Raw genomic sequence first — 13,975 nt, 5'->3', positions numbered from 1 at the left:
TCTTCCTCTCCCCCCCCCCCCCCCCCCCCAGCCACTCCAGTTAACAGAATTAGCATGCGGACTGAAGGCACTCTGCTGTGAGGACAAAGACCAGGCTTTCTGCAGATGAAACTGCTTGCATCTATTTTACCTTGAATATAAAATCTGACTCTAGTGCTGATTGCATTAGCATTTACACTTAGACATGATGTTTGGTCAAGTAAAGTTAACTGCAGTACCTGTAGATGTGAAATCTCTCCTTCTCTTAACTTTAGCTGTGATTGGAGGTTTTCAATTATACTTGAACCTGCTCCCATCCTTATGGCATCATAAAGATTGCTTCCACTAGTAGCTACTGGCCCAAATGAGTGATCATGAGGATCATCCTACAAACAAAAGGTTAGAGATGCTTAAAATTTGACAAAAATGTGCATCCTTTAGAATTTTTCCTCTTGCCAAGTATTACTTAATTCAGGATTTAAAATCATACTGTTACTAGGCAAGAATTTTGATGCTTAAACCTTGTTTATAAAACAAAAGCTTGAGGTGAATAGGTAGAACTCAAAATATCTCCTTACTGATAAGTTCTCATGTTACCTCCACAGCTGTCATTTAACTTGGACATCAATTACAGTATCCAAAGTAGGAGAAGCAGCAGACTCCACACAGACCAGAACAATGATACTGCCTAGGGAGCAACGTTGTGCTCAAAACCAGGCTTGCTAGTAAAAACACATCCATTTATTCAAGTCCTGCTAGTGTTACTCAGTTCTTCTAGATTAAATGATATTATGTAAAGTCAGCATCAATACATGTATATCTTACTGTGCAGTGAAATTGTTTCACACTGTCTTGCACAGCTGCTTTACACTCAGACACCTTGTAAGCAAGTTTTAGAAGTTTCTGCATAGGAATTACCTTGTCTAAGGCTCATATGCTCTAGAAGACTAAGTTCTACATTAATAAAACTTCTTGGAGTGGCAAAAATGCAATCTGCCACAAAAGAAGCCAATTTAACTAATATATAATACCTGTGAAAGGAAAGATGTCTGAAGACCTGCCATATCAACTCCACTTATGGAACTGGAGCGTGACATCGTTGGAGTACTTGAAACAGTGTCAACTGGAAAGGGCTTCCGATCCTTCAAAAAACCCAAACAAACAAAAAACCCACACACATCATGGTTGGATACAAAACGTTTACAAAACTGTGAAAGTCACATTATGTAAATAACAGCCTGCCCTTTTCCACCAACAAATACAGGACATACTGTAGCAGATAACCTTTCACAGAAGCACAGAATCTTCATGGCTGGAAAGAACCTCTGAGATCACCAAGTCCAACCATCAACACAAAACTAAAAGAAACCAACAAAAAAACACCCCACCAAAAAACACCCATCAAATAACCCCACAACCTCAGCCACTAGAGCATACCCTGAAGTGCCACATCTACACGTTTCTTGAATACCTCCAGGGATGGTGACTCCACCACCTCCCTGGGCAGGCTGCCCCAGGGCCTGACCACTCTTCCAGTATAGAAATTCTTCCCAATATCCCATCCCAACCTCCCCTGCTGCAACTTCAGGCCATTTCCCCTAGTCCTGTCATTATTTACTTAAGAGAAGAGGCCAATACCCACCTCACTACAACCTCCCCTGCCCCATCTCTAAAAAATACTGAAGTTCAACAATAAAGAATTACTGTGCTGCTAACACTTCCAGCCTAGGTTGAAGCCCTCAAACTTTTAAGGAAACAAAGACAGAAGTTGCAAATTACACCAAAGAAATTTATCTTTCAAGTTGCTACAGGAGATTCAGATGCAGTTTTGTACACCCAGATGTATCACAGGAAGAATATTCTAAACCCAGAATTATGTCTTAGAATGCATATTAATACTTTTTTTAAAATGAAATATGAATTCAATTCTGAGATTTCTCACTTGCTCATACCTTACTGACATACCTTCCAAACAGACTGAACTCTTTTTAAGGGCTGCATCTGAAAGTATGCTAGCCCCTGAAAGATAAAGCACTTTGATTTTAGACCTGGAGATGGTAAGGAACCAGTTATTGACTACTAATTAGCAGTGACAAAATTACTGACTATTGAGGTCCAGCCTGTGACTTCAGCTGGAAAGCATGTGGTACATTACACAGTCATGTGAAAGGCAAAACAGGAATTCAGCAGAAGCAAAGCTAGTTGTCTAAGCAGAGGAAACAAGCAGCTTCAGAAGAAAAACAATCCAAAAGCATTCAGAAAAGGAGCAGATTAAACCAATCATTATCCATATTGTCTCCTCAGGTTAAACAGACTGTTAGTCAAGGCTCATTTCAGCAAGTATTGCACAAGCACAGATTTCATTGGAAATAAAAGGCAGTCACAGTAAGAAAGAGCCAAGTCCCCAGTGCCTGGGCTGACAAATGCTGTATATACTGTGCTGCTCTAACCCTCTGTGCTGCTTGTGGCAGTTTCAGGTTCTGGGTATCTACTAAATTAGTGATAGTATCAATAATACTGGAAAGAAATGTTAGATTTTGGTACCTTCTCCTTTGCTGCTTCTTGCACAAAAATTGCCTTCTTTCTTTCTTGTTCAACCTTCATCTTTTCCATTTCTAGCTGAGTAGCTAGCAATGTCTACAAAAATAAATACAGGTTGTTAATGTCCTGCTAGTTCAGAGCTGAACAGTAACACAGCTTAAAGCTGAAGTAGGCAATACCTTTTCTTTCTTTGCCTCTTCCAAGGTTTTTGCATACTCATCTTTGAGTCCTTCTAGTTCAACCTCGTACCTACATTGTGGAAAGAAAGAGGCAGAGGAAGCCAGTAAAGAAGGATTCTGTGATTACTTTAGATTCACGTGCTTTTAAAACAAATAAATCTTCAAAGCTTTAAAACATGATGAAAGTAGCATACTTCAGACAGTCTTCAGCATGAAACAAAACACCATGAGCAAGCTGGACAACTTTATCAGTAGCTGTCATCATTTTGCACAGTTGCATCAACCCTCAAAAGAATCAGGTCCCCCAGCCTGCAGAAGGTTACGTAAGGGAGAGAAGGTGCTCTGTTTCACTTCAGTTTTAAACAGATGCTGTTAACCAAAAATGCAACTCACCTACTATTTTCATTCTCCATTTTTTTCAATCTGTTCCTCTCCACTTCTAGCTGAGCCTGAAGGCGTGTATTTTCTTGCCTTAAAAGACTATTCTGAGACTCAGTAGAAGACATCTGAATTTTATTAGAAAGAAGTTCTTCTGTAGCAGCCCGTTCTCTCTCAGCAGCTGCTGCTAGAAGAGTTTGAGACTCACCTAACATTAAGTAAAGAAAAACATGGAATGTAACTTCTTTGATTAAGAGTCATAAACATCTGTAACAATTTCAGCATCAAAATGGAATGAGTTTTTTTAGATGAAACTATTTTTTCTTAAAAAAAACCCATAACCAACCAACCAGTTTTATCTTGTAAATGACATTAAATATTTTCCACTACACAGTGAGAGGAAGAAAGCAGAGCAGAACAAGGAGACTTCATACTCTTTCAGAATGCAATATACAGCTACAGATTGCCTCCAGAAAACAACTCATTTCTCTGGGCCCACCTTTGGACATTTTATGCATTTTTCATTTAAAATAATAGCTGAGTACTGTATGAACACATCTATGTCTCATTTTCTATGCAGTTAGATAAGTAAATTATTTTAATCTTTTCAATACAGAATCTAATCACCAGGCTTGACAGCTGAAAATGCTGGTGCACTTCCAGTGTCTGTGTGTCCATCCTTACTTTAGATGCTGTAAAGACATATACAACTTAACACCTCTACCTTACAATCTGAATTTTAAAGAGTATCAGTGAATGATCTGTCCCAGAATACCCCACATACATTTCCTTACAGAAAAGCTTTTTGTGCTCATCTGTCCTGATCCACCATTAAGGCTCTGAAGAAGTGTCAGGTCCTTTTAATTTACCTTCAGCCATCTCACAACTTCATCAAGAGCCTCACTGTTCAGTAAAAGCTACAAACTCTTACCAAGCCTGTCAGAAAGGTTCTTTTCCAATTTTTCCCAAGCAGAGGTCTGTGCTCCCAGTGTGGCTTGCAGATTTTCTATCTGCCGGAGCAGGGGCCGTGTGGCAGATGTAACACTCTGACTTAGCTCTTGGTTCCGGCTCTCTGCTTCCTGCAGTCTCTGAAATTAGAAATTAAACATAATTAAGCTTTCAAATCAGATGATGGATTAAAATATTAATACAGAATTCTGCCAAACATGCAGCAGTTGCTGAAATTCTTATGTTCAAACTCCCAGTGAAGTGTGAAATTTCAAGACAGAAGCCTGACATTTTTAGATACTTAAAGAGCAACAGCCCAGAAATGTACGTTTCGAGACCCCTCTGGACATTGCTTGAAAGTTTCTGGCAACAAGCTTTCTATCTTCTGGAACTTCAGAAAAATATTCTTAAGCAGCTGAAGAGGAACTTAAAACATTTGCTAGCAGTTTCAGAGGACTATTACAAACTTAATGGCTGTACTTTCTCTTATACTAAAAGGACAGCATTACATTTTAAGGGCACGATAAAAATCATGTGTTTGATACTTAATTAAAAAAAACATTTCCTTTAATATTTTCATTGTTGTTCTGCACAGTACAAATACTGCAGGTAGGCAGGAAACCAAAGCCTTTCTTTCAGGCTATTCATGTCATGCTAGCTTTTCATTTGCAGTTTTCAGGATACAAGCTGGCACCATCTATTTGCTGTAGCACCTGCTGTAGTTCGCTGATTTCCTGGCGTAAATAGTCTTCCTTTCTTGCTGCCTGCTGCTCCGCACGCTGCAGTGCCAGCCTCAGGTCTGCCACCTGAAGAAACAAAGACATGGGCACTAGCCTCTTGCCAAGTTAGAAACCACCTATTTACTCACTGCTAGTCCTGTACCACTTTTGTACACTGTTAGACAGGGTATGTCTCTTTACAAATTAAAGGCTTTGCGTGGACACCAATAGTTACAGTAATTTATCTTTCACTACAAATTTTGTACAACTAAATTTTTTGAACTTTGCATCATGGTAAGAGCACTACAGACTTGAAATAGAGCCTGTCAAAGTAATTTTGCTTAGGCAACATTTAAATTATTTTAAAACAAAATGGGTATTTTAAAGCATGACTGACACTAAAGACTGAACAAGTTCACAGAAAAGTCACTCAGTGGGTGTTTGCTAAGTACACAAAACTGAGTTCCACCTCACACTGCACCTGATCCATTACATCAGATGCACACACCATCCCAGTAAGTTCATTTGCTCAGTGATAAGGTTTTATTCTCTGCATTTCAACCCCACCTGAATTGCCAAAGCCTCTTGCTGCTGCCGTGCCTCGTCCTGGGCCTTCTCCAGAGCTAACCCAAGCTCTTCCTTTGCCTTCATCTCCCGACTGAGGGCTGCTTCTTGTGCCTCACTGTCCTTTGTAGCATTAGCTTTATGAAGATCTGCAAGTTCCCTGGGGAGGAAAAAAAACCAAACAAACCCACCCTGCATTTACAGTTTACACAATGCCAACAGTGACTCTGCAAACACCGTTGTTACATACTAAACAAGCAATAGGCAGAGAAACTGAATGTATGGTTGAAGACAGGAACACAAATATTTGCTTACTTGTATGCACTGTCAAGTGCTGCCTGGACACTTCTGTTGCGTTCTTCAAGGTCTTCCACTTCTGCCTGAAGTTTAGTAAGATCCTTTTCTTGTCTCTCTACAACACTGTTCAGTTGCTTAATGCTGTCTCGATGCTGCTTCTCCAGGTCTTCCTTGCCATCAAGCACCTAGCAGAGAGCAAAAAAGCATGAGACACCACCAGCACATGGGGTGAACAATGCCACCTGAGCACAATGACAACCGTGGCCACCAATTCAGGGTGAAGTTACACAAAATGCTGAACCTGATCCAACACTTCATCAACAGAGAAAGGTTTTGCTTCTCCCTCTCCCCCAGAGGAGGAGGCTCCTTCACCAGCTTCACAGACTTCCTCATATTGACTTCTGCTGCCTCTATGGTCCTGATTCAATCACTAACTGACCAAAAAAAGGCCACAATTTGCCTGGTACAGGTTTGCCAATTGAAATTTAGTGAAATCATTTAGGTCAGCCCACCTGGTAACCACCAGCTCAAGTGCAAACAAGCAGCTGGAGAGATACCCACTGCAGTTGTAAACTGCTCTAAGAATACACCCAGAAGTCACACCTCAGTGCTCCAATAATTTGAAACAGAGGAGTCTCCCAGAAAAGAAAACCCAACAACCTATTAGTCTACCTCGAGCCTCCCCAAAAGGCTATTCTGCAGCTAACATAAAAAGCTTTTTTTAAAAAACAACCCAAAATATATTACCTGTTTTAAATGCTGCAACTCCTCTTCCAATTCTTTAATCTTTTTGTTCTGTTTTGCATTAATATTTTCTCTCTCTTTCTCCTTGGCCCTTAATTTCTTAATAATGTTGGAATTATGCAGCTGCTGTTTGGAAAGCTTTTCTCCTGTGAAGAAAATGAATATAAAGCTAGTGCATATTCCATGAACTGTCTCTATTCACACCTCCCCCTGCTCTTCAGTCTTGTGAAAATAATAATTAAATAGGTATCAAAATATTTATACTTTTTATGTAAGTTCTTAAGTTTAAAACTACCTTATCCTGAGATGACCTTGCTCTACTAAGCTATAGTGAGACAGGACAGGCAGTGAAAGGCTTTGAAAGTAAAATAAATGAGATCATTGTATCAGGAAACAAAACCAAATTGCCTGTTTGTTTAGCAATTGTGTTTTACTTTCAAAATTAAAAAGTAGTAAGGGAGACATTGTAGAAATGCCTTGAACAATGCCCTAGTTAGATTTCTGCTGAACAGAACATGGAGCATTGTACCACACACTGGTTTTATTCTACAGCACGTTTTAATGCATGTTACCTCTCCAGCTCTATGGATCTGACTGATCCCTCCTGTTGCTCTTTACTTTTCACTAAATTATTAAAATGTTCAGAATCTTCTAACATGCTCCAAATAATGCTTTTCCCCCATAAGGAAAGCTCATATGTGAAGACAGTACATTTCAAACTATTCTACAAGTTTTTAGCATTAAAATTTTGGTTTAATTCTCACCTTCCTCCATTAATCCTTTGATTTGCTCTTCTTTTTCTTTCAGTAATTCAGCAGTTTCATTACTATTAAGTCTAGTAGCCAATTCTTCTTTAACAGTCTTTACTTCCTAAATATTAAAATACAGTACTTAAGACCACTTATTACAATACATTTATGGCTAAATGCACAGTAAGCTACACTAATCACTTTTTTCTCTCCACTTCCTCTCAAAAGGCTTATATCTGAAAACAACTGAGGCTGGAAAGGAACTCTGGAGATTATCTGATGAAAACAGACTGCTCAGAGCCTTATTCCATCAAGTTTTTAAAACCTCCAAGGTTTGAGACTCTAAATTCTCTGCATGATTTGTTCCAACTCCTCCTTCCATTTCACCTTCTACACTTTCAACATTTGCAATACAGTAAAAACAAACTGTTACATTCACACACAGGTACCAGATAATTTTCTGTTTCAGCTTACTACTGTGCCAACACAGTGACACATACAGTGACAGAACAACTGGGACAAGTGTTCTTTGTTGCCCTGGTACAGATTTGAGTTTACTTTTTGAAGACTAGCAAGAAGCTCAAGAAATGTAATGCTGCGGCACCAGGTCAAGAACATTTAAATTCCATAAGCTTTGTTGCTGCAGACTTCTTTGCTCATCCCAAACCAATTCATCACCAATTCTTAATTTTCCTACTAGTTAATCCTCTGCAGAAGTCATTCCCATTCTTTGCCATTTCCTCAAATCCCATTCTTCTCCCTCACATCAATGCAAATGCATATATGGGTACAAGGTAAGCAAGAGCAAACATTAAACCTTTTTCTTGCCCCAAATCAGACTAACTGTAACTTAAATGGGTTCCCTTACCTGGCTGACAACACAGCTGCCAGAATACACATGTCAACACAAGGAAATAACAAGCAGCCTGGGAGGCCAGAATCAGCTTACACTAGATACATAGATTAGATAGCACTGTCCATCTCATGCTTTTCCTGAGCTTAATTGGTATGATTTTACATCAAGAAATGTACTTGCCTTCTAAAACAAAACATTCATTTCACCAAAAAATCAAATTACCTTTCTAGCTGCATCCCTTTCCTTGCAGGCCAGCTGGAGCTTCTTCTCAGCATCCGCAATCCTCTGAGCAAACTCCTCTTTAAGAGAGGAAAGGCTACTGCTCTCTTCTTTCATTCTAAACATTTCACTACATTTAAAAATCAGCATTTCAGAACAGTTGCACGGTTATGTGACATTCCAAGCAGTTTGTAACAGGTTGTCTGAAAGGCTTTTAAAATATGTTGGGGTTTTTTTAATTGTATTTTGCACACTAACTAGCAAGCAAAAAAACTGACATTCATGTTAGAGGTCCTTATCAAAGATACCCATTCATTCAGCAATTTATCCATTAAAACAATGAAATGCTTGATACACCTTAAATGTTTTGCCCCTTAATCAAGTTCCTTCTCATTAACCATAGTCTGTACCATATACAGGGCAAATAATTAGATGTATTTTTAAGTTAAGATCAATGTAGTCATTAAACAATGCCTTCACATGCTCTCTGTACGTTTTTGAGCTTCCTATTTGATCAGTGAACTGATAATCCAACTTTTCTCTTTTTTTTCCTCTTAATTCTAACTGAATTAAATAAACCAGCCCTTTTACAACACTTTCACTACCTACATTTTAGTCAGCAAATTAGTAAGCCAAGTTTATCCACCTGTATCAGAAAAGTCAGCCTCCCTTAATAGCTGAAACCAGTCTTTTAACCAGGTGAGACTCTACACATTTGTTTGTCATTCCTCCTGCTTACTTCCTGAAAAAATCTTTCACCAGCCTCTTCCCAAAAGAGATTTTGGCTCAGGAAATAACATGTCTTTATTTCCATCTTTCCCAGAAAGTGCACATCCCTTATAACCTTTATTCTAGTTATAAAGCTACTTGGTTTACAATATTGTCTACTGACTGCACTACAGTAAAGTTAGCTACACCCACTACTGTGTATATTTTTATACTTACTCTTTGAGGTTATCATAAGCTTCTTCCAGGCGTGCCTTTTCTTTACTAGTGCTTAATAACTGTATTTCCCTCTTCTCCAGCTTCTCAGTTAATGAATCAATGACCTGGACATTGTTTTTACAGGTAAAGATCAGGTGAATGGGACAATTAAAACACAAGAGGGGCAGGATTCCCCTCTCCCACCATTCCCACCCAACACTACTTAAAACTGAAGTTGTCAACATTCTGAAGAATTTATCATAAATTCCTAAAAATTAGAGATTACCATGTTTCTGTCACATTAATTTAGAACTAAGCAGTATCTAAACACAACACTTGTTTTTCTAGCATTTTTAACAAAAAAAAAAAAAAAATCCTACCCAATACGTCCATGTGGCTAAGTCCTTCAACAAAATCATCAACAGTTGTATTTAATTATAATTTAAGGTTTTAAACAGATCTGATAGCCTATAAAACCATAGCTAGCCTTTAAGACTCCCACTGCTCCTTATATCACTCTTCACCAATTACAGCATTTACATTAGATGGTCTCTTCTGTGAAACATTAGCACAAAGCAACAAAACAGTATCAGGTGAGGACAGCAAACTTTCAGGCAGGATCAAGAGCTCATAGCTCACATCTTCAAAATAGTTTCTTAATACCAGATTTTGGGAAGCTAAACAGAGAAGTAACAGCAACAGGCATGCAAATAAACACAAGTGAAACAGTCTATAAATGTAGCTCAACATGGCCAATGAAAGACAATTTTTGCTGTGGTCTATGATAACTATTTCTCATTATGTATAACCTCTTTAAGTTCAGAAAACTTAAAGATAACAGTCCATAGTTTTTGAGTTCTCTGAGGAGTTCACACTGACATTCTGTGCAATTTACACAAAAAATGCCTTCCTTAAAACACAGATTACGTTGGGGTTTTATGAACTCCCAGAAGCAATTTCTTTTCCCTAATTACTATAAGAAAAACAGCATCAATCTTACAAACATGCCTACAGGGCAAGGCAACTATGTCACAGATTAGGCACACCGGCTATGAACAACAACAACAATAAAAAGCAAAGAAACAGACCAGAACAAATTTTAAAGGAACTCAGGAATTAAAAACAAGAACAGGGGGACAGGAAGGTGACAAAGGAAACAGAGAAAAAACAATACACTGGTAGAACTGGACAAATTATACTGCTTCAAAACTCCAGTTTACATGCACAAGTACCCTACTTCACCACATTTCTAGTCTTTCCATCTGCCTAAACCAGCAATAAAAATTTATTTTAACCTATCCAATATCCATAACTATGCTTATCTTCTCCATTAAAAAGCCTTTATAAAATATTATTTCTGCTAAAAACAAACATTAATGTATCTAGTAAAAAGTACTTTATACTAACTACTGCTGTTCTCAAAGAACATGCATAATGTTTCTAGAATGTAATCAAGTCTGTGGAAAAAAAATGTTGCAAAATATTATTTCTATTATTGCTGAAATACTAAAGAGTTGTAGTTTCATAATTCAAATCAAAATACTTCATGGAATCTCTTTCATAGAAAAAAAAACACCCCAATGCACCAAATAACTGAACTAATGTATTTGAACTATCAAGGCTTCCTGTTTGCTAGCACTACTGACAATTCCCAATAATGATAACTAGGTGGGTTAGGTGAAACCCAAAATCATTTGACCAGAAATTTCACCAATATTATTCCAGTGCAGAATATCAAGTTTTCTACCGGGCAACATAGTTTAACATCAATTAATTAATGCAAAGAAGGTGAAGCTAATAGCTACCTAAGGAGGTGATAGAACTTTCATTTATTATTATAGGGTACATTTGCAAAACACGTTTTACAGCTACCTTGTTAAGCTCTTGCTTTTCAGTGTCCTCTTCTACCACTTTTTCAACAGCATCCTGCTGGGGCTCAGTCTCCTCTTTTACAATCTGCTCTTCAACAGTTTGCACAGTAGCAACCAGAACATCTGGCTGCTCAGAATTAACAGGGGTTGCACTTCTCCCACTCTCCTCCATCTCTGCTTCCTCAGCAGGTACAACAGGAGCATCACTCGAGTTTTCAGATTTATTTTTCAGAGCATCAACCACTTCTGCCTTTGGCGCAGAAGCACTGACGGCGACAGATGCTGAAGCAGGAGCCCTGCCTGATAACTCATCATCTGAATTTATTTCACTCACACTTCTGCTATCCAAAGACTGGACACTAAATGAATCAATTCTTTCAAAAGCATCAGAGGAGCCACAGCTCTCAGTCATTTTTTGAAAGTCATCTAAACGATTATAATCTGCGCAGGCCGATGTAGACAAAAGCTGAAACGATGTCTGCATTAGATGAAGACTGGATTTTGAATCTGCAGCTTCCTGTCTTGAACTTACTGAGCTCTCACTTATGACACTTTCATGGTCCAGAACTTCAATGTCACTCGTTGTGGATGTCCCCGAGGAGAAAGTGCTAATTGGAGGTGAGGGTGTATTGCTTTGCCTGTCCTCAGTCTTTCGCTCCTTAGTTTCCAAACCCACTTCCTTTGTACCTGTGTGGAGAGGCTGGGAGGTGCTGCCTGGTGCACCTCCTGTCCCAGCCCCTCCTGGGCTGCATTTTTCATTAAGAGCATCTTCAGGTACTTCCAAATTTAGAGCAGACACCTTTTTGTCAGTAACTTCATTTGTGCTTTCTTCATGCTTGGCATCAGATTCAAGCACAGAATTCTCTTCTAATTTCTCCTTGGGAATATCAAGGTTTTTCAAGTCCACTAGGCCAGCTACAGAGGGATCCTTCACTTCTGCCTCTGTTGTCACTGGTACTTCCAGCTGACTGGGGTGCTGGGACTCCTTTAAAGTGCTTTTCACCTCCTCTTTGGGTCGCTGTGATTTGGCTGGAGGTTTGGACACCACTGAGTTCTTCTGGATACTCTGAACCTCCGTCGGGGAGAGAAAGGCACTGAAGAAGTTCTCAGATTCATCTACTACCGTCCTCCTCACTGGCTTAGTGATTGCTGTTGGTGATACAGGCTGGTTCTGTGGTTCTGTATTTGAACTTAAGCCCCAGGAAGATGTATCCCATCCTCCACTTATGAGGGAGTTTGTTCCTAAAACAAAAAGAGAGAGGCCGAGAACACATTTGTCAGCAGCTCAGATAAAATTATGAGTTTTCTTCTTATCCTGCGGAGAAATACTGAATTGATTAGATCTGAAGCTGCCCTAAAACAAGATCAACAGTTCCTATTATTGTATGTCTCACTGATTTTCTTGCAGAACTTGCCAACAGCAAGGATAGTAAGAATTTCAGCAGCATCCTAAGTGAAAGAGAAACTAAAAAAAATAAACAAATAATCCAATTTGATTTTGTACCTACAAAAATAATCTAGGTAACTATTTCAGGCTACCTAAAAACAAGCTCACTTCATAGAGCAGTATCTATTAAAAACCACCGAGTTATAACACTTAAAGCAAACAGCCACTTTCCAAAACTACTGATAACTATTGGCCTCAAGATCTCAAATTCAGATGATTACTGCTCTCACTGACAAAAATACTACAAACATCTGATTTGTTACTACCTTAACCAGGATTCAATAGCTTCAGAAAAAGCCCTGTGAGTGAATTTTCACATTCAGAAGATCCTTCACTTCTTAAAAAAAAAATAAGTTTCCCCTGAAAAACAGACATAGCCTGATCTCTGCTGCTTTCCTTAGGAATTTACAGAACTACTACAAACACTAAGATACCAATTACATTTAAAAAAACCTGTTTTTGACAAGTTCAAAGTCTTAAGAAACTAGGGACAACAGATTTCTATAAACAATTCTTGTCATTTAAGACAAGGACTAGGTGACTGTCTAGCCCTTGCTCCCACAAAGGGACCAAGACATGCAAAAATGACCCCACTCTTTGCTGAGCAACCAACCCAGACTTCACTTTCAGCTGTTCCAGCTTCCAGTTACCAGAAATCCACCTCTGCTGTTGAGTCTACCTGGAAAGAAACAGCTCCTACAAACATGTGCAGTTCTTCCAGATATACCTGTAGTAAGGACACCAATTCCAGACGACTGCAGCTTCCCAGCCTTTCTCATTTTTAAGGTATTATTTATGGGAGAAAAAGTTTGTAACAAGAGGGCTCATCTTTGCTCTCTCTCTCTCCTAAACAGCAATTTAGGAGATTCTTACAGGTTCTACATTAGCACACACACAAAGGAGACACTTCCTCACAACCGAACCGTGACACTTTCCCACCGACACGTTCCTTCCCAGATGTTGGAATTCTGGACGAAACCCCACAAAGAGCGGGAACCCCACTGGGTTCACACAGATCCTCCATCTCCTGCCCTGCTCCTCCTGTCACAAAGGGACGACGCACGCCTCGGGGAGAACAGGGTTTTCCCCTTTTTATTAACGGGACGGCCCTGAGCACCCGCGAGTCCCTCGGGACACAAACACCGAACAGGTGCGAAGCGACAAACGCTCCGCACGGGTGACAAGGACCAGGAACCGGGTGTGTCACCCCTGCTGTGCCCCCCCTGCCCCGCCTGGAAGGGGCACCAGCAGCAGCCCGGGCGCTGCAGAAGGGGCTCTGGGCTGGGAGGGCTGGTTAAACCCCCTCAGCGCATCCCCCGGCCCGGGTGAGGGGGCGGGCAGAGGGGCCAGGCCTGGGTAAGGCCTGACGCTCTTACCGTCGCCGTAGTCGGGGATGACGGCGTCGGGCCAAGGGCTCTCCTCGGCCTGGATGTCCAGCACCCGGTCGATGGACTTCTGGGCCTGCGACAGCGCCTGCTTGGCGAAGCTGGAAAGCTGCGAAGCGTTGAACCAGCTCATCCTCCGCGCTGCCCGGCCGGACACAGGCACAGAGGCGGCCGG

General features: G+C 40.1%; 1 protein-coding gene across 1 annotated transcript in view; it reads right to left on the bottom strand.

The window, feature by feature from the left end:
• Positions 1-13,948, bottom strand: part of TMF1 (TATA element modulatory factor 1) — a 15,031-nt gene extending 1,083 nt beyond the window's left edge. The window contains exons 1-15 of the mRNA XM_009996901.1: positions 13,792-13,948; positions 10,970-12,210; positions 9,119-9,222; positions 8,177-8,303; positions 7,114-7,219; positions 6,353-6,495; positions 5,624-5,790; positions 5,312-5,468; positions 4,739-4,831; positions 4,009-4,165; positions 3,093-3,285; positions 2,700-2,769; positions 2,524-2,616; positions 1,011-1,121; positions 219-365 (exon numbers count right to left, since the gene is read on the bottom strand). Coding sequence (XP_009995203.1) covers positions 219-365; positions 1,011-1,121; positions 2,524-2,616; positions 2,700-2,769; positions 3,093-3,285; positions 4,009-4,165; positions 4,739-4,831; positions 5,312-5,468; positions 5,624-5,790; positions 6,353-6,495; positions 7,114-7,219; positions 8,177-8,303; positions 9,119-9,222; positions 10,970-12,210; positions 13,792-13,933 — 3,051 coding nt within the window. The 5' untranslated portion in view covers positions 13,934-13,948. The remainder of the gene's footprint in view (positions 1-218; positions 366-1,010; positions 1,122-2,523; positions 2,617-2,699; positions 2,770-3,092; positions 3,286-4,008; positions 4,166-4,738; positions 4,832-5,311; positions 5,469-5,623; positions 5,791-6,352; positions 6,496-7,113; positions 7,220-8,176; positions 8,304-9,118; positions 9,223-10,969; positions 12,211-13,791) is intronic.
• Between the last annotated feature and the right edge of the window lie 27 nt (positions 13,949-13,975).

Source organism: Chaetura pelagica, unplaced genomic scaffold (genome assembly GCF_000747805.2).
Source record: "Chaetura pelagica isolate M959 unplaced genomic scaffold, ChaPel_1.0 scaffold24, whole genome shotgun sequence".
Taxonomy (NCBI): Eukaryota; Metazoa; Chordata; class Aves; order Apodiformes; family Apodidae; genus Chaetura; species Chaetura pelagica.
Note: the sequence above shows the minus strand (reverse complement) of the source record. Positions and strands in the feature narration are given on the sequence as shown.